The sequence below is a fragment of the Ovis canadensis genome, chromosome 12 (assembly GCF_042477335.2).
Source record: "Ovis canadensis isolate MfBH-ARS-UI-01 breed Bighorn chromosome 12, ARS-UI_OviCan_v2, whole genome shotgun sequence".
Classification (NCBI taxonomy): domain Eukaryota; kingdom Metazoa; phylum Chordata; class Mammalia; order Artiodactyla; family Bovidae; genus Ovis; species Ovis canadensis.
Genome location: NC_091256.1, coordinates 77,995,268 through 78,021,534, shown reverse-complemented (window position 1 = coordinate 78,021,534; position 26,267 = coordinate 77,995,268). Strand labels below are relative to the sequence as shown.

The 26,267-nt window shown below is 38.1% G+C and overlaps 1 protein-coding gene across 1 annotated transcript in view; it reads right to left on the bottom strand.

The window, feature by feature from the left end:
• HMCN1 (hemicentin 1) overlaps nucleotides 1–26,267 on the bottom strand; it is a 543,718-nt gene that overhangs the window by 90,094 nt on the left and 427,357 nt on the right. The window contains exons 69-80 of the mRNA XM_069546297.1: nucleotides 20,954–21,150; nucleotides 17,324–17,405; nucleotides 15,617–15,753; nucleotides 10,577–10,718; nucleotides 9,156–9,300; nucleotides 8,658–8,785; nucleotides 8,218–8,374; nucleotides 6,592–6,713; nucleotides 6,231–6,395; nucleotides 4,092–4,199; nucleotides 3,516–3,653; nucleotides 3,269–3,403 (exon numbers count right to left, since the gene is read on the bottom strand). Of these exons, the coding sequence (XP_069402398.1) occupies nucleotides 3,269–3,403; nucleotides 3,516–3,653; nucleotides 4,092–4,199; nucleotides 6,231–6,395; nucleotides 6,592–6,713; nucleotides 8,218–8,374; nucleotides 8,658–8,785; nucleotides 9,156–9,300; nucleotides 10,577–10,718; nucleotides 15,617–15,753; nucleotides 17,324–17,405; nucleotides 20,954–21,150 (1,656 nt within the window). The remainder of the gene's footprint in view (nucleotides 1–3,268; nucleotides 3,404–3,515; nucleotides 3,654–4,091; nucleotides 4,200–6,230; nucleotides 6,396–6,591; nucleotides 6,714–8,217; nucleotides 8,375–8,657; nucleotides 8,786–9,155; nucleotides 9,301–10,576; nucleotides 10,719–15,616; nucleotides 15,754–17,323; nucleotides 17,406–20,953; nucleotides 21,151–26,267) is intronic.

Below are 26,267 nucleotides of genomic sequence, written 5' to 3'. Positions count from 1 at the left end.
CAGTATTTGGAATTCTTTCTCAGGTAGATTCCCTACCTCTTCCTCTTTTGTTTGGTTTGGTGGGCAATTCTCCTGTTCCTTTACCTGCTGAGTATTCCTCTGTCTCTTCATCTTGATTATATTGCTGCGTTTGGGGTGGCCTTTTTATATTCTGGTAATTTGTGGAGTTCTCTTTATTATGGAGCTTCCTCACTGTGGGTGGGGTTGTATCAGTGGCTTGTCTAGGTTTCCTGGTTAGGGAGGCTTGTGTTGGAGTTCTGGTGGGTGGAGCTGGGTTTCTTCTCTCTGGAGTGCAGTGGAGTGACCAGTAATGGGTTATGAGATGTCAAAGGTTTTGGAGTAACTTTGAGCTGCCTGTATATTGAAGCTCAGGGGTGTGTTCCTGTGTTGCTGGAGAATTTGCGTGGTATGTCTTGTTCTGGAACTTGTTGGTCCTTGGGTGGAGCTTGGTTTCAGTGTAGGTATGGAGGCATTTGATGAGCTCCTATTGCTTAATGTTCCCTGAATTCAGGAGTTCTCTCATGTTTTCAGGCTTTGGACTTAAGCCTCCTGCTTCTGGTTTTCAGTTTTATTTTTACAGTAGCCTCTAGACTTCTCCACCTATACAGCACCGATGATAAAACATCTAGGTTAAAGATGAAAATTTTCTCCACACTGAGGGACACTCAGAGAGGTTCACTGTTTTTGAAGACAATGGTCTGCTTTTCTGGTTGCCTGATGTCCTCTGCCAGCCTACAGAAGTTGTTTTGTGGAGTTTGCTCAGCGTTGAAATGTTCTTTTGAGGAATTTGTGAGGGAGAAAGTGGTCTTCCCGTCCTATTCCTCCGCCATCTTAGGACCGCCCCCTCTGCTAGGATTTCTAACAGTTTCCCACATCTAACATGATCAGCCCACAAAGGTCCATCTAGTCACGGCTATGGTCATGTATGGATGTGAGAGTTGGACTGTGAAGAAAGCTGAGTGCCGAAGAATTGATGCTTTTGAACTGTGGTGTTGGAGAAGACTCTTGAGAGTCCCTTGGACTGCAAGGAGATCCAACCAGTCCATTCTGAAGGAGATCAGCCCTGGGTGTTCATTGGAAGGACTGATGCTGAAGCTGAAACTCCAATACTTTGGCCACCTCATGCAAAGAGTTGACTCATTGGAAAAGACTCTGATGCTGGGAGGGATTGGAGGCAGGAGGAGAAGGGGATGACAGAGGATGAGATGGGTGGATGGCATTATCGACTCGATGGACATGAGTTTGAGTGAACTCCGGGAGTTGGTGATGGACAGGAGGCCTGGCGTGCTGCGATTCATGGGGTCACAGAGTCAGACACGACTGAGCAACTGAACTGAACTGAACATGATCAGAAATCATGTTTTCCTTCCTCCAAAACTAGTTCTTCTCCTTGAACTCCGCCCCCCACCCCCCCCACCCCCCCATAGCAGTATCTCCACTCAAGCCCAAAGCCCAGGAAACATCCCAATCTGATTAAGCAGCAATCCTGGCTATTATATCTCCAAAAAATTTCTTGAATCCACCACTTTGTTTTTCATTTACCCCTGGGACTCTCATAAATACTGCCACCCCTAGCCAGACCACATCGCATGATGCCTAGAGCTGTGGTCCTCAACATTTTTGGCACCAGGAACTAGTTTCATGGAAGACAGTTTTTCCATGGACTGAGGAGGGGGACTGGTTTTGGGATGATTCAATACATTACATTTATTGTGCACTATATTTCTATTATTATTACATCAGTTTCACCTCCAAACATCAGGTCTTAGATCCTGTTGGTTGGGGACGCCTGGCCTAAGCACTTTACTAGTTCTTCCAGATCTAGTCTTGAGCTTTCTCTAAATCATTACCTACATACCAGCAAAAGAGAGCTTCTTAAAACCAAACAAAAGTCTGTGTTAAATCATGGAAAGCCTTCAATATTGCACAGAAAAGAAAATCTTTCCCCTCCTGTGGTCTTTCAGGTGTTCCATGCACTGGCCCCACCTTATCTGCCACGATTCTTTTCTTACCCTTTCCTGCTTCGGGACCATTACACACACTGCCTTCTCTTCCGTGGGCACTCTGCTACCTTTACATGGCTCATCCTCACTCGTCATTCAGATCTCAGCTCTAATGGTGCCTCCAGAGAAGATTGGTTTTGTTTTTTCCTTCCTTATACCATAAAAATATTACATCTGTAATGTTCAATATGGTGCTGGAGAAGACTCTCTTGAGAGTCCCTTGGACTGCAAGGAGATCCAACCAGTCCATTCTAAAGGAGATCAGCCCTGGATGTTCTTTGGAAGGACTGATGCTAAAGCTGAAACTCCAGTACTTTGGCCACCTCATGCGAAGAGTTGACTCATTGGGAGACTGATGCTCGGAGGGATTGGGGGCAGGAGGAGAAGGGGATGACCGAGGATGAGATAGCTGGATGGCATCAATGACTCGATGGACATGAGTTTGAGTGAACTCCGGGAGTTGGTGATAGACCGGAAGGCGTGGTGTGCTGCGATTCACGGGGTCACAGAGTCGGACACGACTGAGCGACTGAACTGAACTGAATGTTCAATGTATTTCTACTTAACATAATAAATGTTTATTAAAATTGTTGAAAAATACAAGGAAATCAGATTTATAACCTGCAGATAAGTAAGTGAGCTTAACTACAGTTATTCATTCACCCTAGGAAAAACAGACTACAAGGAAATTCAAACCAGCCAATGTGAACTGAGTAGTTTAGAACCCATTTCTAGGTCAGGTTGTTATCCACAAAAGCAATGCATGCAAGATATGAACATTACATCAAGAAAATGTAAGGTAACTATGAAAAAAAAACCCCACTCTCTTCTTATATATTTTTTCTCATCAAGTTGGTTTACTTGCAATATGACTTACTTTTTGGTTTCAGAACTTCTGTCATTTTGTAAAATTAAAAACAATTATGATTTTTAAGTGGATATTACAATCCAGTGTTTTGTAATGTATACAGAGTAGCATTATGGAGAAAATGGTTTTAAAAATCACTTTAAATATGTGCTACAATAGAAGTACCAAATGGAGGTTCACAGAAATTTAAAGTATGAGATGTCTTGGTTTTCTTATACAAATAATGCCCCCAAACCACCCGAGCACTCAATTTTTTTTCTTCAAAAAAGTAACAGAATAGAAATAGAATAGACAACAAATAGGATAATGTAAACTAAGAATATGAAGGACTATGGCAGCATCATTATTTGACATAATAGGAATTTTGATAGGCACTGCTATAAGCATATTTACTTACCTTGGACATTCAACTTGATTTTGCCCAAGGCTGTACCAGCTGGATTCTGAGCCACACACATGTAAGTACCAGCATCCTCTCTGACAGCTCTGGAAATCTGCAAGCCTCCATGGGGAAGAACTGCATGGCTTCTACCTACATCACAGTTAGAACAGGGTGAGAAGAATTTTTACTTTTGTTAAAAAGATTATACTGACTTCTGAATTATAAAACTGAGTTGCCACGACTGTCTTGAGAGAAACAGTACCTGAACTGATGACATTGATGCCTTCTTTTTGCCAAGTGATGAAAGGACTGGGTGTCCCTGTTGCTTCACAGGGTAATAAAATGGGATTGTTTAGAATGACGTCCAGCTCACTTGGCTGAGGCTGAATGACTGGAGCCTCTGTAAGAACCAATCAACAGAAATATTGCAAGAATGCTAGTTAGTGGCATAAATGTCTACAGTAGCCGTGAGGTTAAACCTGTCTGAATTCATACTTCCAAAATATTAGTGATTTCATTGCCCCAGGGAAAAGTACATATCAGTCATATCACGTTGCTTTTTGAGTCTTGTTACTATAGCCAGTTTCCATTAGAAGAACTCCAGAGAAAAGACTAAAATCAGAAACAGATCGTAAAAATTCAACGAAAATAATTTAGAGGTTGTTCATTGTGGTTTGTCATCTGTATGCTTTCTTTAGTCTGCTGAAGAATATCTATCAGCTTTCATAGCCCCAAAATATTACTGTGGTTTATGACCCTAGACAGGACCATCTTTGAAGAAAAAACATGACTTAAAGAGATAACAACAAGATTTTAATGAATAAGTACCCTTTCATACCTTGAACGTGAAGGCTCACGTGTCGATGTGCAGAACCAGCTGAATTCCTGGCAACACAAGTATATCTTCCAGCATGGCTTAGTTGAGTGGCAAGTATTTCAATTGCTCCTAAAAAGGAAAGAAGAATTTCATGCATAGGGCATCCCTCGTTTTCTGGTTTGATAAACCGTGTCTCTCCGATTTTTGTGTTTCTGTCCCCCTGGCATGGGGGTCCTTGGCTTGTAGTCCTACTTGTATTCCCTGTGCCTACCTAGCACAGAACTTACAAAAAAAAAAAAAAAAACACCATTAACAACTTTATTTAGGTGAATTTTCAGACTATAAAATTCAGCCATCTTAAATGTACAATTCAGTAACTCCTGGCATATTACAGACTCATGCAATTATCACAGTTTAATTTTAGAACATTTTCATTACACCAAAAAGAAATCTTACCCCCGTTTATAGTCCTGCCTCACTCTCAACCCCACTGATCACTAGTTTACTTTCTGTCTCTAAATATTGATCTCTTCTGGACATTTTACCTAGATGGGATCATACCAAAATCTTTTGTGTCTGACTTCTACTGTGAGCATAGTTTTTGAGTTGCATCTGTTGTAGTATGTATCAATATTTTTGTTCCATTTTATTGTTAAATAGAATTCCATTGTGTAAAGTGAGCCCCATTGTTTATCCATTAACCAGTTAATGGAAATTTACACTGCTTCCAATTTTTGGCTATTCAGAAGATTGCTACATGAATATTTGCATACAAATCTTTGCATGGACATGTTTTATTTCTCTGGGTAGATACCTAGGAGTGGAGTTGCTGGGTCATAGGGTAACTCTTTCTTTCTGAGAAAGTTCTAAACTGTTCTCTTAGCACAGTACTTTGTGGTGAAGAATAGTTAATTTATATTTTATGATTTTACTTGCTACCCATCTATGCAGATTTCTGAGATAGCCAACATACTTTGCTATGAAAGCCAAGTTCATCTTTCACTATTTTCCTTCTTTTGAAGAAATGAATTCTCTTAGCGTAAGATGCACACACTCATAAAGCCCCAGGATGTTCAGGATGTTAGTTGCTACTTTTTATCATCCTCCTCAATGCAGGATGAATTTTCAGAAACATGAATGTGAATCACCTGTACTTTCATTTAGGTGAATTATTTTTTCTCTTTAATACAGAAAATTTTCAGAGCTTAAATTTTATAAATGGTGTTTACAACCACCCTCAAAAAACAGCCACATCATAACACTTACCACCCAATCGTACTTGTTAAATTATAGAAAACTTGAAAGCAAGAACCCTGTCTTAGTTTTAGATCCTCAGAAATTTAGTGGAGTACATAGTCCATTTTAGGTGCTAAATGTTTATTAAATGAATGGACACTCTATTTGGCCAAAGAAGTATGGTTCACTCAAAGGCAACCAGTAAAATTTTTAAACCTTGTTGTTTATTCGCAAAGTTGTGTCCAATTCTTTTGCGACCCTATGGACTGAGCTTCCCAGGTGGCTTAGACAGTAAAGTGTCTGTCTGCAGTGCAGGAGACCTGAGTTTGATCCCTGAGTTGGGAAGATTCCCCTGGAGAAGGAAATAACCCACTCCAGTATTCTTGCCTGAAGAATTCCATGGATAGAGGAGCCTGGTGGGCTGCAGTCCATGGACTGCAAAGAATTGGACATGACTACCACATACATGTACTGCAGCCCGCTAGGCTCCTATGTCCATGGGGTTTCCCCGGCAAGAATACTGGAGTGGGCTGCCATTTCCTCCTCCAGGGGATCTTCCTGACCCAAGGACTGAACATGTGACTCCTGTAGCTCCTGCATTAACAGGTGGATTCTTTACCACTGAGCTACCAGGGAAACCTTTCCAAACCTTAGGTTTAGAAAATATGCACATAAAATCCAAGTGGTCATGCTGAATACATGCAGATCAGTTTTAGTTGTTATTTATTATTTTGTTTTCAGGTTTTTTCCTATCCCTTTCCCTCATTCTCCTCTCAGCCCTAACTGAATTTTTTCCCAAATGCCTAAGCCTAGGAATATCGATATATTTTTTTCTTTTATTTTGGTGCAACAAAAGTTCAAGTAAGGCCATCCATTAGTAACTAACCCAATCAATATCTGTGTCATCACTGAGCTGGGTCTTACCTGAGGACAGAATTCTATAGCCCTCTCCTCTGGGAAGCAGTCTTATGCCATTCTTCATCCAGTGGATTGAGGGAAACGGAACTCCTGAAGCGGTGCAGGTGATCACTGCGGGTGTGTGTTTGGTTACTAGGAAGTCTGTAGGCTCATCAGCAATGGAAGGTGGAACTGAAAAACAACAACAAAAGGAAAGGAAAATACATGTTTCCAACCCTGACAGATTTCCAAAGCCTACTCATAAATCCTTCTCTTTCTACATTGAAAGTGAATGGTAAGTGGAAAAGGAAGCCCCTTTGTGAAGTGGTGAAAAGAACAAATGATGTCATTATAATAACTTTCAGTCCACATACTAAGCCAGCTCTACCTTGGACAGTGAGATCCACAGTTCTCTCGTCCTCTCCGGCATCACTGGTCACCGTGCACTCATAGGTCGCAGTGTCATCCACAGAAGGGGAAATAATTACCAGCGAACCTGAAGAAAGGAGCCTAGAAGAGATTTCAAAGCAATGAGGTGCTATATATCAGTTTTCATAAATGTTTCTAGTTGGTTCAACATGGTACCATGTTGGGAGCTGAGGGAAATGGAACTCTTTCTTCAAATGTTAAAGTGAGCATTATTTTATGTATCAAACTTTAAGTTTATATGGCAGTGGGTTAACAGGGCCTCAACCTCAACATTTTCAGGAAGCAGTGGTATAGAATGATTGCCTTAAGAGGGAACCCTGCAGTTTCTGAATGCTGATAGCGTGACCAACCATGCTCTCCTAGGTGAAATACAGTGAAATGGGAACACTGAGGATAGCCGCTCTTTACTGACCACCAAATACATTCCTGGTACCATCTCAGATGCTTCACATAGATGATCTCTAAATTTCACAGTAATTTTGCAGCTTGGAATTTGGTTATTTCCACTGACCGATAGGTAACTACAAGTCTGTCTTGCAGCTTTCCCTACTTCACGTATCTCCTTACATGTGGTGGATACCTTGGAGATGCACAGTACATAAATCAGAGTCTAACTTGAAATAAACTCAAAACCAAAGTTATCTGAATCACTTAAAATATACAAAAGGCTGAGTAAATACACATACATTATTTAAAGTAATCTAAATAAGAATATCTGTTTTCTTACCTCAAACTGTGCACCAATAAATGGGAATAATTTGATTCAATGGGAACATATTTGACCTGCTTCTTAATTCAAGGGCATTGGCATTTTCCACAGAGTATGCTTTCAAGTCATTAAACCCCCAATGCCAAAGGATTAAAAGGATGAGAAAGAGAGAGACGCAACAGATTTTCAAGTGAAACCCTCCTGATTTATGTTTCCAGATGTAACAGAATTGATTTTTATCAGGGTAGGTCTATGAAACCTTGTTTTTAGTGATATAGCAAATCTTTTGACAAGATATCTATTAACACAAGAAATGCTCATCTAAGGAATCAGATATCTGTAGTATTTTTAAGGTTAGTCTTTAAAAGTATGATCTCATAGTAAGAAGAATGGTAGTAAAGCTGGAAGAGTACAGAAAATTGGTGAAACTGCTATTCTTCCACCTTACACATGCTGCCAAATACCTACACTGTATTTGAAGGTATAAAATTTGATTTTTCTTCTGCAACTAAAACTCATATTATTTTTAAAGAGTACTTTTTCTTTTATACCAAATGATGTTTTTATCCTTTGTCATTATAAAATTACAAAAGGTGCTACAAACAGCAGCAGAATGGAAATTTAATGCTATAGAGCTCACTGACAGGTATCCACAGGGCTTATGGAAAGAGAAGTTATACCTATAATTCAGAAAAAAATACTTTAGACTGAAAAACTAATTCAATACTAAAAAAAATATAATATGCTCTCTACATACTAGCTAGTTCTTCATACTTTACACATTTTCTGTCCCCACTGATAAAGTGAAAATGTTAAATCTTTGGAAAATATGTTTCTAAATAGCTGGTGGAATTTTGCAGGTAAATTGCTCCTTACCTGTATGAATTCTGATTTTGGTCCACATTCAGAAGATGCCCGTTTTTTCTCCAGTTGATTGACGGTTTTGGTATACCAGTAGCCTCACAAGCCAGAGTGGTTTGAACATTTACTGTTGCAGTTATGTTGGTAGGACCCGGAGCAATGGATGGAGGAACTAAAACAGTTACCAAGTAAGAGAAAACACATTCAGCAAACAGGATGCCGTCTGAAGGATCTCTGCCAAACTGAAATTAATCACTGATAACTTATTTACATTTATGAACACAGTAAGGTTCTCTGCACTTACATAGTGCTGTGATAATGCCATTCACCATGAGTCCTGATTGTTCATAATAGAGCGCTGGACCTGAAGGTCTCTGTGCTATGACCTCACTGGTTTAGGCAACTAAAGAACATCTGACTCTAAGACTGGATGTTGTTCCTAAACGTATATTTACCATGGACCTGTAAATCTATTCGCCTGCGATCTGTCCCAGCAGCATTGGTAGCCATACACAAATATCGCCCACTATCAGTCACTTGTGCCGACTGGATATGAAGGAATCCATTTTCCAAGATGGAGTATCTAGAAGAAAGATCACACGTGAAGGTCTCTGAATATGAGCCTTTCTGATCATGCACATTTTAACTGAGAGCATTTTAAAAGACTCAGTTATCCATTGTTAGTCCTTTTCCTGCTTCAGAAATTTGTAATACCCTTGGTAGAAAAAAGGGATATTCTGAAAAGGGGTATAGCAGACGGACTTATGATCTTGGATACATTATAATCGTTATATTTTGGATGCAAGCTTTTAGGAATTAGAGTTAGGGTTTTAAAATACTGCAGTTTCATTCTCATATTAAGATGAAAAGACTCAAATAATGCATTGGATCAAATATTTAAAAACTTACATTTCAGTCCCTACAGTATTTTCATCCTTTTCTAGAACTGTTACCTTGCATGACTCCCAGATAGAACAGCTCCATCCTTTCTCCATGTTATCTTTGGGGCTGGCACACCTTCTGCAAAGCATTCCAATAGAGTTGACTTATTTAAGTGAATGACAAGACTCTGGGGGCCACTCTTTATGCTTGGAGGAACTATAAAAGAGATGCATGTGGAAATTTTCATTTATATCAGTAACACAGCCTGAACTAAGACTCTGACTAGGTAATAATACAAGCTGAGATTTGAGTCTAATATATGGCTTTGCCTATGGCTAATTCAGGTTAGTATAAATAGAATTGGGGTTGAATTCCTAAAACCTTATTCAAGATAAGATTTTATTTAAAAATCTACTCAAAAATGAAGTGGGGAAGAGGCTTTAAATCCCTGATATGGTGTGTGAAGGGCTTCCCTTGAGGCTCAGGTGGTAAAGAATCTGCCTGCAATGTGGTAGACCTGGGTTCGAGCTCTGGATTGGGAAGATCCCCTGGAGAAGGGAAAGGCTACCCACTCCAATATTCTGGCCTGAAAAATTCCACAGGCTGTATAATCCATGGGGTTGCAAAGAGGTGGACGTGACTGAGTGACTTTCACTCACTCACTCATTCATGGTATGTGAAATCTTTCTATGGAAGAGGCTTGAAAAGAGTAAAAAAAAAAAAAAAAAAAAAACAACAAACCCAGCTCTGGTATGATACAAATTAAAGATGATATTTCTTATTTCTCTTTGGCCAAAAAATGGTCAGAGAATGTTAACACTGGAACAACTTCACTTTAAATAAAGCTTAGAAAGTGGGCTGTTTAAAAAAAACACATCTGTGATTAATCATGCAAGTCTCAGAGCATGTATTTTACTAATCACTGAGTTCACATGGGAATACAAAACTTGAATTTTAATTTTAGTGTTAGGGATATTAACTGCCTGGGTCATCCAACTTGTAAAATTTCATCTATTAAAACATCAGAGGAGTGGTTTTTACAAGTCAGTGTCATATTCCTGAAATTTGGCAAATTTTAGTGTTTAGATTTTCTATTTGAGAAAATTACAATCCCATGGCAGTTTCTGTCTAGCACATATATAATCAAACCCCAACATCAATAAAAGTGACTAAATAATTGGCTACTTGTCACCCAGAGATTTAGTGTATTAACTTCTCCAGTGGCTCTGATCTGAATGATATAAAACATCAGAATATTCTGATAACAACTGGACACGTATTGTCCTCTAAGAGAAATGTATCTTTAAGTATATTTTTGAAGCTGAGTTAGTTTGAATATAGCTATAGCACAAATGTCACATGTTGTCTATGTCAAAAGAAATAAGGTAAGCACAAGAATTTGTTTAGTATGCTCATAAAAAACAAAAATGTTATCTCTCTGAATGTCCTGTCTAAATTTTTAAATTGTAAAACAGCGGTTAAGCTTTCTTACCATTGACAGTGAGAATAAACTCTCTTGTAGTCTTTCCCACAATGTTGCTGGCAACACAGGTATAATTGGCGGTATCACCTAGATCTGCATTATTAATTTGCAAGTATCTCCCTCCAGATAGGATTCTTATTCGAGGTGTTGCCTGGATTCAACAAGGAAAATTTAGCATTAAAATGTCAGGAAAATGAAATAAGAATCATCAAAAGTAACCAAATAGTGAACTGTAGCATACCTGTCTCCCACTATCTTCGTCTGCTCCCCCTACCACTACCCTGGATTAAAAACTCTTGGGAGCTATCTCTATGAGTGTAGTTAAGGCAAGAGCACAATCAGTGTCTTGTTCTTCACAGTGACGGCTACAGTGATCCACTCAAGGATGGAAAAGGGTTTCAAGTTGGGCTCACGAGCACTCCCTGCAGGACATTTCTGGAAGTGTTGGTATAAGGTATATTTTTACTGGAATCTGATAGTGAGGGTGACATAGGCTGGTGGCAGTTGTACCACCATGTGGGGACAACTTGCTGTGAATCTAAGACATAAGCAGCACTGAGATAAAGAAGGAAAACAGAGATGTTTGACTACATAATTAGAGCCTCTGGATAATACCTAAAGCTTAAGTTCACCAATTATTATCGCTAATAAATATGTTCCTCCTGATCCCAATTAAGTTGTTAACAGCCTGAAGCCTGTTACTTAAAGCTGAAAGTTTCCTGATAATAAATTACCTTTGGTTAACTTAAAGGAAACAATTATCCTTCAACATTTTTAAAATAAGTAAATAAATGATTTAGGTTTACAAATATTTGTCAAGCATTTATTTTGTATCCAGGCATGGGACCAAAAATTATGAAACTACAGAGATCTATATTGAGATGAAATACTGAAATATAATGATATCTACTCTATTATGTCCAATTGAGGACTGTTCAATACATGAACCGTGAACTTCCTGATGTTCAAGCTGGTTTTAGAAAAGGCAGAGGAACCAGAGATCAAATTGCCAACATCCGCTGGATCATGGAAAAAGCAAGAGAGTTCCAGAAAGACATCTATTTCTGCTTTATCGACTATGCCAAAGCCTTTGACTGTGTGGATCACAATACACTGTGGAAAATTCTGAAAGAGATGGGAATACCAGACCACCTAACCTGCATCTTGAGAAATCTGTATGCAGGTCAGGAAGCAACAGTTAGAACTGGACATGGAACAACAGACTGGTTCCAAATAGGAAAAGGAGTACGTCAAGGCTGTATATCGTCACCCTGTTTATTTAACTTATATGCAGAGTACATCATGAGAAACGCTGGACTGGAAGAAACACAAGCTGGAATCAAGATTGCCGGGAGAAATATCAATAACCTCAGATATGCAGATGACACCACCCTTATGGCAGAAAGTGAAGAGGAGCTAAAAAGCCTCTTGATGAAAGTGAAAGAGGAGAGTGAAAAAGTTGGCTTAAAGCTCAACATTCAGAAAACGAAGATCATGGCATCTGGTCCCATCACTTCATGGGAAATAGACGGGGAAACAGTGGAAACAGTGTCAGACTTTATTTTTTTGGGCTCCAAAATCACCGCAGATGGTGACTACAGCCATGAAATTAAAAAACGCTTACTCCTTGGAAGAAAAGTTATGACCAACCTAGATAGCATATGCAAAAGCAGGGACATTACTTTGCCGACTAAGGTCCGTCTAGTCAAGGCTATGGTTTTTCCTGTGCTCATGTATGGATGTGAGAGTTGGACTGTGAAGAAGGCTGAGTGCCGAAGAACTGATGCTTTTGAACTGTGGTGTTGGAGAAGACTCTTGAGAGTCCCTTGGACTGTAAGAAGATCCAACCAGTCCATTCTAAAGGAGATCAGCCCTGGGATTTCTTTGGAGGGAATGATGCTGAAGCTGAAACTCCAGTACTTTGGCCACCTCATGCGAAGAGCTGACTCATTGGAAAAGACTCTGATGCTGGGAGGGATTGGGGGCAGGAGGAGAAAGGGACGACCAAGGATGAGATGGCTGGATGGCATCACAGACTTGATGGACATGAGTCTGAGTGAACTCCGGGAGATGGTGATGAACAGGGAGGCCTGGCGTGCTGCGATTCATGGGGTTGCAAAGAGTCGGACACGACTGAGCGACTGAACTGAACTGAACTGAACTGAGGACTGTTCATAAACTTTTAAAAAATATGCCAGGTAGCAACAAAGGCTGATATTTTCTGGTTGTGCCAAAGTGGATCTGCTTCAGGAAGAGTCCAAATGAAATTTTTCTACCATATGGGTCTGTCCCAGATAAACATATATTCCTAGTGAAAAAAGGTGTTCACACTAAGATGTACAGTTCAGGCCAATTTATCTTTAAAGTCCACATATTTTCTGTAGGCCTTTAATTGCTACAGGGGCCATTAGTGGTAAATTTTTATTATTTCTAATGAGAACAGGTGATTTTTTTCAATATACATGGAAGTTCCACAAAACATATGTTAATTTTTAAGTTCAATATGGGTATAGCAGGACTTTATGCTAATAAAAAGTTCCGAGTTGATTTTTGTGTCTTTCTTCCATGAATATCAGTAAGTTCTGCTTATTTACTCAGTCTCACTTCAACTTTCTCTGGATCTCTTCCCATTTACTGCCAGTGATTCTTCCAAATTTCATTTCTTTCCTTAGAACCTTATTCTGAGCAGATGACCCTGTTTCCTACTCCACTGAGAAAATCAAAGCCAAGTGCCTGCAATTTCTCCCTCTTGCATATGAATGCAACCTTCCTTCCTACATTTCCATCTCTGTGGAAAAGGTCGTCCCTTCAGTCCAAGGCTAATCTCTTCATCTGTCACCAGGGTCCCATCCTTTCCCTACTCAACACACTTAGTTCTCTATCTTCAAACTCTTCTAGTAGATAAGAACATACAAATCTCTTTTGCATTTAAATAATAGTCCACAGTCATTCCCACTTCCTCCTCTTTCACTCCTCCAACAACTGTAACGTGTCTTCTCCTTTGATCAATCTACTGAAGACTGCTTACATCTTGAAGCACATCTGTGTATTACCAAAGCCAATAAATACACTTTACTTTGTATCTTGACGCGAACTCTGTTAACTGCTCCCTCTCTATTTCTTGGCTTTCAGTACAGCAACTTCTCCAAGTGTTCCTTCTCAGTCCCACTTTTCCCCTCTTCTTCCTTGGCTCACCTTTTAATTGTCAATGTTGTCTTAGGCGTTATTCTCATTTACAGGGCTTCTCACACCACGTGCTTTCTGGTTGACCTCACACAAACCTATGGCTTCAACAACAGGCTATACTATTGAGGACCACCAAATCAAAGATATTTTTGAGTAAATATGGACCCATATTTCTTAGAACTTTGTGGAATTTCCAGTTGGATAATATATAGGTAATTCAAATTCAAAATATCTAAAACTGAACTCATCTCTCTCTCTCTCTTTTTTTTTTAACCATTTACTGTTGAATTTAGTCTGTCCCAGTACTGACGTCACTTGGTCATATCTGAAATTAGCCTCATTTCTCCATCATTAACATTTACTCAGTCTCTGTCTGAACATCTAGTGGTCTAGAGTGAAATGCACACATGGGAGATAAGACTATGGAGGAGAAGTCAGAGCATGAAGGGCTTTGTGAACAAAGCTGGGCAACTGAACCTGAATCCTGAAATCTATGGAGAATCATCAAAGGATTTTAATCAGGTCTACTTCAACCATACCAAGCTACCTGCAATTCCTGAGACAACAGCATTCCTTTTCCCGTAATGCCTTTGTGCATACTGTCACCTATGTTTGGAGTCCCCTTCTTTCTCACCCAACATTTAAACTGAACTCACCCTTTCCAAGAGGCTCCCCTGGGCTATTCTTTATCCTTAAGTCTGGGTTACTTGCTTCTTTTCACTGTTTCTCCTCTGTATATCCCTCTAAGATAAAATTTATCAGCAGTATCAATTTTCTATATCTGTGATGTACTTCTGTATATTTTCAGATAGTCTACGAGCTCCTTATGGATCAGGATTATTGTCAGGAGTGATCACAATGCATAGCATTATAGCAGGCACACAATAAACAGAGAAACTGAGGCATGGGGCTGTTAAGTGATACGCATGATAATTAAACACGTTAGTAACTCTCAGAATCCAGTCTCTCTGTGGTTAGTGTTTGTGTGATTTGATGATGGCTAAAGTCTCTCTGTCTCAGGTATTAGGGACATAATTTCCTTTTATTTAGACTCAGTGTATCACAATTGGTTATACTAAGAGGATGAGGAAAAAGAAGAATAAGTAACTACTAGGATAAAGACAATCTGACATTCAAAGTCAAGGCTTAGAGCCAATCCTAAAAGGCTACTTAGGATTCTAGGCTCTGATACTCTGAGAGCAGACAGGTATCACCAGAGCATGGGCGCCTCACAGAGCCAATAACTGTATTTCCAAAGATTTCAGTCTAGACTCCTGGTATGGGAAAGATTGAAGGTGGGAGGAGAAGGGGATGACAAAGGATGAGACGGTTGGATGGCATCACCGACTCGATGGACATGAGTTTGAGTAAGCTCCTGGAGTTTGTGATGGACAGGGAGGCCTATCGTCCTGTAGTCTATGGGTCACAAAGAGTCGGACACGACTGAGTGACTGAACTGAACTGATTCACAGATCCTTGGGGTCACTCCTGAGGTCCAAGTTTAGATTAAGGAAAGTCAGTAACAGGTTTGCCCAGGGACTTGGCAAGAAAAGTCAGTTCTTTTGAGACTTTGATGGTTTCTTTTCTTTCAAGAAAAGACATGAGTGTTTCAATCCAAGTTTAATTCACCAGCTCCAGGGGATACATACTTAGGCCAATTTACAGAGTATGTGAATCAAAATACCTGTCTTTTGACTCATAACTAGCTACTACCTACACCAGCAAAGACTGAGAAAAGAAGGCTGACAAAAGGACTCTGTGCCCAGCCCGGCAATGCTGAATAACTAGTAACCTGATGTTGAAGGACTCTATAGCTGATTTTTTTTTTCTCAAAATGAATCTGTAGAACTTGGCAAAACTTACCTGTAACCGTTCTCCATTTTTAAGCCAAGTGATTACAGGTGGAGGCACTGCATCTGATTTGCATTCCAATGTCACTTGTCTGTTCCGTAACACAGTGAAATCCTGGGGCTCACCAGTTCCAGCAATATTAGGGGGTACTGGATGGGAAAACAAATACATCAAAGGCTTTTAATAAATGAGATATAAAATGCTCTGGATTATCTTAGGTGTTCAACAGTGTTGTTTCTGCTGTATGAAAGAAGCAGCAAAGATTTAAAACGCTACTCATTCAATTTATAGTACCCTGATAACAAATAGTGAACTTTTTAAATCGTACTCAGTACTTAAGTACCTTTAAGTAATGAAATTCTTCTGATAGCCCCATGAATGACAGGATAAGTAATATAACCACATTTTATCACCATTTAATAGGTAAAGAAACTAAGGCCCAAAGAAGGGACTTTTTTTTTTTTTTGTCCAGGTCTACACTTGGTAATAATTTTCTCTGAACATATTTTAAAACTTTTAAATTAGGTTCTGTTCATCATAACAAACAGAAATATATAGATTTTTCTTAATATGCAGAAAGGGGGGCAAAAAAGGGGTAAGGAATTAAGAGGTATATACTACTATATAAAATAAATAAGCTACAAGGATATAAAGTAAAGGGAATACAGTCAATATTTCATAATAACTTTAAGTGGAGTATAATTTCTAAAAATTTTCAATCACTATGGTATATACCTGAAACTAATATAAAATTGTAAATTAGCTATACCACAATTTTAAAAGTGCATATTTTTTATGTGACTGCTGTATACACAACTTACATGTCAGTTGGTCTAATTTGTGTATAGGGCTGGTGGGGGCAGGAGAACACTCCTACATTACACCAGGCCTACATTTTGGATTGCTTAGTGATTTAGGCTATGAGGAGATAAAGATCTGTTAAGTTCTTTAAATGTTCCTCTCTTTGAACAGTAATTTCCAGCTCTGTGTCAAAGTAGGACCAGCCATAGTCTAATTGGCCCTACTTTCTAGAAGGTAATTTGGTCTTGAATGTGTGTGTGTGTGTGTGTATGTACGTGCATATGCGTATAGTTGCATATAATCAAGAAAGTGGACTTATAGAAATTTATTAAAACAAAATAATTAAAAATAGGCCAACACACTTATACAAGAATGTCTATAATAGTGCTGCTTATGTTGGTGAAAATACAGAAACAGCCAAAAATAAGGAATGTATTAAATAAGTAACAGCATGTTCATAAAATTGGAAATCATGCAATCGCTAAAAAGTAATGTTATAAAAATATATATTTTTTGACATGAAAACATGTTCAACATGCCACTGAAATAGTTAAATACTATAGGCCACATGATCACATTTCTGTGACAATATTTATATGTAAAAAGGTCTTATTCTTGTGTGATGAGATTATGAATACTTTTTATTTTCATTTTTACTCTAATTTATATTCTATGATTTAAAAGCAGTGAATATGAATTATTTGTGCAGGAACAGAACATATAACTCAAAAATCTACTAAACTACTCCCATGAGCACATGATCAGTCAAATATAAAAATCAAAATTTCAAAATACATATTTCCTAATATATAAACATAGTTTTATGATGTGTTGGATAGCTGCCCTATGTTCCATAAATTATGCCTTTTAATTAGGTATAAGTGTATGATGGACTGCAGGACATTTTGCCAGCGTTACCATGCACTCTCACTAAATACTCTTTATCATCATCTCCTGCAGGACTGGATGCCAGACATGTGTATCTTCCTGTATCTTCCACCTATAAAATTCAAATAAGTGAATTGCACAAGGTTAACATACTGGTTTTGATGATGAGAATAAATATCTATTAGAACAAATGTAAAAGACTTACACAAAGCAAGATATCATTAATATAGCATAATAATTAACATTTAATAAATGTCTTAACATTTGTATTTAGCACTCTGATACTGAGCATGGCTCAGCATCTCTGCTACATGTAAATCTATGTATTTGACATAGATTTAAGGGGTTTTCAGGGCACCTGTTCCCAACAAAATCTCTTTTTTTTTGGTAAAAAAAGGAAACAAAAAGAGAGTTTCAGTGTTTGATCTCAGAATGTTTGCACGTTATGTATGTTAATGATGTCAGAGAAGGCAGATACATACAGGACACAGCACCACATATGACACAAATACTACTCCGTATTTTTTGAAGAAGGAAGTATTTACGAATTTAAATTGCAGATTGCAAAATTCTATTGGAGACTTCCTGAAGCAAGTAAAACACATTAGTCAACCAACCAACCAACCAAAGTAGTAAATAAAGTTCAGGTTATTTTAATAAAGAACATTAATACCATATTTTTAATATTCCTTGATATACACAGTGAAACAATATAGGTATGTTATGTAATTTGGCTGTAAATAAGTCAGGCTGACAGAAAAATCTGTTTTCTGACTAAAACCAGAAACATTTCTTTAAAAATGCCCATGCAGAGTTTCCACTGAAGTGTTAGACTTTATTCATATTTGACACTGTGTAAACACAGCCCATGCTTAAATAAGTGAAAAGTATACACTGAAAAACAGATGATCTTACTACTGTGAAAAATGTATTTTGAAAAAGTAGAAAATCCTGTTTTCATTTATTACTTGAATATTCCTAGAATACTGAGAATTTTAAAATTCTTACTTCAAAACTGATTTATGGGTTATTGAAAAACTTTTTTTTTTCCAGTGGGGTGCATAGACTCCACTGAAAAATTTTAGATTAGGATGTTAAGACTAGTATGTCTGGAAAATTACTAACTCTAACTTTAGAAGAGTGACAGTCACATCGTCCTTCAGTTAAGAATTGAAAGGGATGTACTACTGCCTGGAGAATAATTTCAAAGTTGCTCATCATATCTTGAAAACCTCTAAAAGTCAGCTCTCCTCCACCAATACAGTCTATTCCCCAGTTATATTGTCCCCTCCACTTGTCCTGACTCAGCCAAACCTGCACCATCACTCATGACTGTTCTTAGATCTTACCTCCTCCAAGAACCATTTCCTGACAACTTACACCCTTCTGAATATTGATAATTACTATCAGTAGCTATATTTCCTAATGTGTGTTCTCTTAATAGGGTGTTTGAAAAATTATAATTAATCAGGTTTTTTAGAGAAAGATTTGGAGACATGCATTATGGCTCACAAAGGAGAGAAAGGTACAGTTTTTCCAACCTATTTTGTCACAGAAGGAGAGTTTGATGGAAAATGTCTTAGCAAACTCTCATCTTTCACCACACAATTTGGAATTTGCAAAATATCCATTATGTACCAGGCATAATTATGTGCAATAGATACATACACAAAAAGACAAAGTTCAGGTACCTAAGATCTAATTTAGTAATAAGGGCTCTGACAGAGATAAAAGAAAACACAGAGGAGAAGAAGAACCACGAGCAGTCTTGGGACTTGATAATATTTAATGTTTTAATTCTATAATGTTTTAATGGTTTGCTATTGTTTCTTTTCCTAATTTTATCATGCATGCAGTTTTATTTTTCTTAGACAACTGAAAACTTTTTGAAGGCTGAGAAATGTCTTATGTATTATATTTGTGTTCTTCACAATAGCTAGACTATGTGGGTCACCATTTAACTCTTGATGGAAACTCTGTCTTAACATAACTCTTCATTTTCACATTTAAGACCTAATGTAATGTGGCCTTATTTCCTTTTAGAGCTTTAGTTACCATGATTCCTTTATAGTTACGGTTTTAGTGTACACTTCACTGTCTCCATGCTATTCCTTAAGTTACAAAATTCTTTGGCTTCCCTTTTGGTCAGCTGAAATTATAGCATTCAAGTATTCTGATTCAGCAAGTGGTTTGATAGCGTGACCTGAGTTTTTTCTGGGTTACTAAAATGCTTGATGGAGAGAAGAGGGAAATGCAAAGTATATTCTCTTTAATGTTAGAAACAAGAAACTGGGCCGACTTCCACTGGCTACGCTGTTGAACCAGACCCAAGATTGAGACCAATTCCATCACTGAGCCAGTGATAAGTACTGGACAAGTGAATACTTCGTCTTTTTCTGGATTTGTAGAAAGGGGATAAAGACATTGCCTTACCCAGTTGTCACGGTGGTCATGGGTGTGATAGAGCTCATAGCCCAACATAAGACTGATACAATTCATAACCCTCAGCTCTCTTTTCTAGCTCCCTTTCTTTTCCATTTCCTCAGTGAAAATGTACATGAAATATGATTAAGTAATGTGTTATTCTACCTTTAAAGGAATGATGATTATAATAACAATAAAAGCAGCAGTAACAATAATCATTCAAACTCAATTTTAGCATCTCTGCATACCTGTGGCATCAGTCTAAGCACATCACTTTACATTATCTCTAAGGCCCCAAGAACATAAGTTCAGTATTGTTCCTATTTTGATCCTCAGTTAACAGAGGAAGGCATTAGGGAACATACGGATAATATTTGTAACATAAGGTTTGCCTCTGTTTTCAAAAGAGTATATTGTTACAAAACACCCAAGACATACTTCTCTTTAATATATTTACATTTTAGATTAATTTCCTTAAACATAAACTAAAAGAACAGTCAATTTTATTGAATTGACCATTTTTGGAAAAATTCCATCTCTTCAGATTTTCATGTTTGTGAGTTCATTCTGAAGATCAAAAGTGCCCTTTGAAGCCTCTTATACACATATGTTTGCCTGCTTTTTGCTATTCTATAAAGGGCTGCTGCTGCTAAGCTGCTTCAGTCATGTCCGACTCTGTGCGACCCCATAGATGGCAGCCCACCAGGCTCCCCTGTCCCTGGGATTCTCCAGGCAAGAACACTGGAGTGGGTTGCCATTTCCTTCTCCAATGCATGAAAGTGAAAAGTGAAAATGAAGTCGCTCAGTTGTGTCTGACTCTTAGCGACCTCATGGATTGCAGCCTACCAGGCTCCTCTGTCCATGGGAGTTTTCAGGCAAGAGTACTGGAGTGGGGTGCCATTGCCTTCTCCGCTATAAAGGGCTATATGGCACAAACCAAGAGCTTTAGGAAATACACTATCACTTATGGCATTGTGAAAACTTGAAAAAAAATATATATGAAGGTATCTTGCTTTCTTCTATACTTAATCTGATAATTTCACTTCTTCGTTTTAGTCATGTTACCTTGTAAGTGTCTATTCAATCATGCATGTCATAAAACAAATCTACCCTTGCTAAAGTCACAGAGATCTGAGATATATTCAGACTCTAAGACAATTTCTCCAACACTCCCCAGAGATCAGCAAGTAAGAAGTTTAACCTAGGACAAAATAATCATGTGAATCCTGCACTAACCTGAGTACTAGATATTCGAAGAACCTCTCCTCCTCCAAGAGTCTGCATCTGATCCATCTGTGGAAGGGGTCGACCATCTTTCATCCAGGTAATCTTAGGAGCTGGGATTCCAGAAGCCATGCAGGTAAGTTCAAGAGGATTATTAACAATTACTGACATCTCTATGGGTTCTTCAGATCCATTGATATGAGGTGGTTCTATTTAAAAGAAATTAAAGACAACAACAAAATAAACTTGCTGTTTGAAAAGATACTGCAATTTAGAAAAACTTTAAAAATTCAGCTCAAATTTATCTTTGTACAATACACATTGATTTGGACAAGAATACCAAAATGACAATTCCTTATTATCATTTCTGTATTATTAATGAGATGTTATTAGTCATTGGCACTATTTTATTTTATTGTAGTTTAGTATTAGTTGCTCAGTCGGGTCTGACTCTTCGTGACCCCATGGACTGGAACCCACCAGGCTCCTCTGTCCATGGGATTTTCCAGGCAAGAATATTAGAGTGGGATGCCATTTCCTTCTCCATTATTGTAGTTTATTGAGGAACAATTTATTAAGTGTCAGCACTATGTAAAGTCTTTGTGCGTTATCTTTTCACTGGCACTATTTTAAAAGAGACAGATCATTCTTATAATAGATCATGAAGTAAACGGCAAGCCACCAAAGGTAATTAAAGCTCAGCAATTGAGATTCAGATAATTAGAGCAGTCTTACTTAACTGTGAAGATTTGAAAATGATGAAAACTAAACCCATCTTGTACTATTTTTTAAAGAGTTACTTAAATAAAGTAGTGTGTTTTTGCACCTTTAAAATGTCTATTGTTTCTGCAAAAGCAATAAGCCAATGCTATGAAATTCTGCAATTATCTTTTCCATGCAGAACTTTAAGAGGAAACAATGACTAAGCAGAAGAAAAACAGTTACATTCAGAGACTGTTTCTGCATAAAACACATTTGTTATGTCTGGGCAGAAATAATTTCCTCTTTTGTTATTTATACTTCTAAATTACCTTTCTCAAGAGGATGTTCAAGAATCTAAACACTTGGAGAAAACATTAGAGTTTTAGTCCAACTATTCCTGAGTTTAAGAATCACTTTAAAACAGACTTCCCTTACACTAATCATTCAAATTTTCTATGAAACTTTCCAGCTTACTATTTCACAAGGCAGCAAAAATAGCTGTTGGACAGCTCCAAGGATTAGCTGTGTGTGTGTGTGCACATGTGTGTGTGTTTTAAATCAGGCACATAGTTTAGAACAGAGGTTCACAGTAGGAGACAGAGAATCTGGAATCAAAACAGCCTGATTTTGATTTCTGGCTCCAACAATTATTAGGTTAGTGAATTTGAACAAATCTTAAGAAAAAAAAAAACACACACTATTATTTAACTAAGAGAATTGTGAAGATTCAAGATTCAATGAGATAATCTAAAAGTTTATTTCTTTTGTGTTTCTGAACTGTTTTATAATTAAAGGTTTATTAACATAATAAAAACTTTCTTAAGAAAGTTATAACTACTACTAAGTATACTACATATGTTGGTGTTATTATTAAAAACTGCCTCCTAGATTTCTTAAAAAACTAGGAATAAAACTACCATATGACCCAGCAATCCCACTACTGGGCATATACCCTGAGAAAAATCATAATTGAAAAAGACACATAATTGAAAAAGCAATCCTACTACTGGGCATATACAATTGAAAAAGACATGTACCCCAGTGTTCATTGCAACACTATTTATAATGGCCAGGATAAGGAAGCAACCTAGATGTCTGTTGACAGATAAATGGATAAAGAAGTTGCAGTATATATGATGGAATTTCATTTGAACTATTGCAAATCCTAAAAGATGATGCTGTTAAAGTGCTGCACTCAATATGCCAGCAAATTTGGAAAACTCAGCAGTGGCCACAGGACTGGAAAAGGTCAGCTTTCATTCCAATCCCAAGGAAAGGCAATGCCAAAGAATGCTCAAACTACTGCATGATTGCTCTCATCTCACATGCTAGCAGACTAATGCTCAAAATTCTCCAAGCCAGGCTTTAACAGTATGTGAACCATGAAATTCCAGATGTTCAAGCTGGATTTAGAAAAGACAGAGGAACCAGAGATCAAATTGCCAACATGTGTTGGATCACCGAAAAAGCAAGAGAGTTCTAGAAAAACATCTACTTCTGCTTAATTGATTACGCCAAAGCCTTTGACTATGTAGATCACAACAAACTGTGGAAAATTCTTCAAGAGATGGGAATACCAGACCACCTGACCCACCTCCTGAGAAATCTATATGTAGGTCAGGAAGCACCAGTTAGAACCAGACATGGAACAACAGATTGGTTCCAAATTGGGAAAGGAGTACGTCAAGGCTGTATATTGTCACCCTGCTTATTTAACTTATATGCAGAGTACATCATGAGAAATGCCAGGCCAGATGAAGCACAAGCTGGAATGAAGATTGCCAGGAGAAATATTAATAACCTCAGATATGCAGATGACACCACCCTTACGGCAGAAAGTGAAGAGGAACTAAAGAGTCTGTTGATGAAAGTGAAAGAGGAGAGTGAAAAAGCTGGCTTAAAACTCAACATTCAGAAAATGAAGATCATGGCATCCGGTCCCATCACTCATGGCAAATAGATGGGGAAACAATGGAAACAGTGACAGACTTTCTTTTCTTGGGCTCCAAAATCACTGCAGATAGTAACTGCAGCCATGAAATTAAAAGACACTTGCTCCTTAGAAGAAAAGTGACCAACCTAGACAGCATATTGAAAAGCAGAGACACTACTTTGCTGATAAAGGTCCGTCTAGTAAAAGCTATGGTTTTTCCAGCAGTCATGTATGGATGTGAGAGTTGGACTATGAAGAAAGCTGAGTGGTGAAGAATTGATGCTTTTGAACTGTGGTGTTGGGAGAAGACTCTTCAGAGTCCCTTGGACTGCAAGGAGATCCAACGAGTCTATCCTAAAGGAAATCAGTCCTGAATATTCATTGGAAGGACTGATGCTGAAATTGAAACTCCAATACTTTGGCCATGTAATGCAAAGAACTGACTCACTAAAAAAGACTGATGACAGGAAAGATTGAAGGCAAGAGGAGAAGGGGATGACAGAAGATGAGATGGTTGGATGACATCACTGACTCTATGGACATGAGTTTGTGCAACCTCTGGGAGTTGGTGATGGACAGGGAAGCCTGGCATGCTGCAGTCCATGGGGTCGCAAAGAGTTGAACATGACTGAGTGGATGAACTGAACTGATATATAGATACAGATGCAGATGTATATACACAATAGAATGTTACTTAGCAATAAAACGTAATGGATTTGAGTCAGTTCTAGTGAGGTGGATGAACCTAGAGTCTGTTATACAGAGTTAAGTAAACAAGAAAGAGAAAACCAAATATCATATTAACACATATATATGGAATCTAGAAAAACGGTATTGATGAACCTGTTTGAAGGGCAGGAATAGAGATTTAGACATAGAGAACAGACTTATGAACACAGCAGGGGTTGGAGAGGCTGGGACAAACTGAGAAAGTAGCACTGAAATATATATACATTACCACATATAAAATAGATAGCTAATGAGAGGCTGCTATATAACAGAGGGAGCTCAACCTGGTGGTCTGTGACAACCTAGAGGGGAGGGATGAGGTGGGAGGTGGGAAGGACCTTCAAGAGGGAGAGGACATTTGTGTACTCATGGCTGATTCATGTTGATATATAGCAGAAACCAACACAACACTGTAAAGCAATTATACTCCAATTAAAAATAAATTTAAAAATACTGCCTCCTAAAATTTGTACCTATGGTCCTTGTTATCCTTTCTGGAAAAAGGTAATCTATTATAATTAAGAACTCAGAGTTTCTTAACTATTGTCCCATATGACCACTCTTTTTCAGTTTTATCCATCTTATGATACATTGTGGTCAAGATACATTTTCTTAAGTGCATTTTAGATCAGTCCAAAATTCCTTGTTTAAAAGATGTTAGTGTCTCCATGTTGCTCACTGAATTAAATAAAAATTCATCATGGTTTCCAAGACTTCTACAATATAGCTTCATTCTCTCTTTATAACATCATTTATTTTTAATACACTTTATTAACTTAGATTTCAAATTAGACTACTACTCTCCCTCAACAAGTTCAGTTGCCTCTTGGTCTAAAACAAACTCTAAAATTTCTATCTCTTTAATAGCAACCCACTCCATTATTCTTGCCTGGAGAATCCCATGGACAGAGGAGCCTGGCAGGCGACTGTCCATGGGTTTGCAAGAGACAGACATGACTTAGTAACTAAACCACCACCAGCAATATTCATAGTATGCCATTTGTATCACTCAAAAGCATTGATCAGATTCTCCATTTGACTATAGGCAATTCTTTATTCCTCTCCTTTTTTCATTATTTACTATGGGTAAGTTACTGTGGATACAAAGATTAAGTATGGCCTTTATCCTCAGAAGATTACAGTACTAGATTTAAAGACTCAGCAATAGCAGCAACAACAGAAACAGCATGTTTCCAACTGTTTCAAACCCCAGCCATCAGATCTCACATGTGTTAAGTGATTGCAAACACATTTCACTCTGTATCTTATGACTAGTGAAAGTTGCTCAGTCCTGTCCAACTTTTTGCAACGCCATGGACTATACAGTCCATGGAAAGCTCCACGCCAGAATACTGGAGTAGGTATCCTTTCCCTTCTCCAGGGGATCTTCCCAACCCAGGGATCAAACCCTGGTCTCCCACATTGCAGGCAGATTCTTTACCAGCTGAGCTACAAGAGAAGTCAATCTGTCTTACACTTTGGGCAGGACAGGAGTTGTCCATAGTCTGATGACTCCAAAACTTACATTTCTAGCCTAGATCTCTTTTCTGGGCTCCAGATCCATATACCCAGTTACAAGATAAGAATCTTCAGTGGGTTCTTTGAAAACAATTTCCAACTCAACATATACTGAGATTGAACCTGTGACCTTATTCCTCAAAACCTGGTCCATTTCCAGCATTCCCTACATTTATGTGATGAAACTGCCAATTGTTCAGTCACATAAGCCGGAAACTGGGTATCATCCTTAATATCTTCATCTTCATCACTTCCTTACATCCAAATCCATAACCAAGTCTTAAAACTTCTACCTGAAGTTATCTTTTGAGTACATCTTTCCTTCTCACCTCCATCACTAATCTGAGTTACAATGCCATTTATTTGGACTAATATATCTTGGCTATAGGTGCCTACCGAATATCATTTACCTGTTTCTTTTATGTTAACAGAACTCAATCTTGT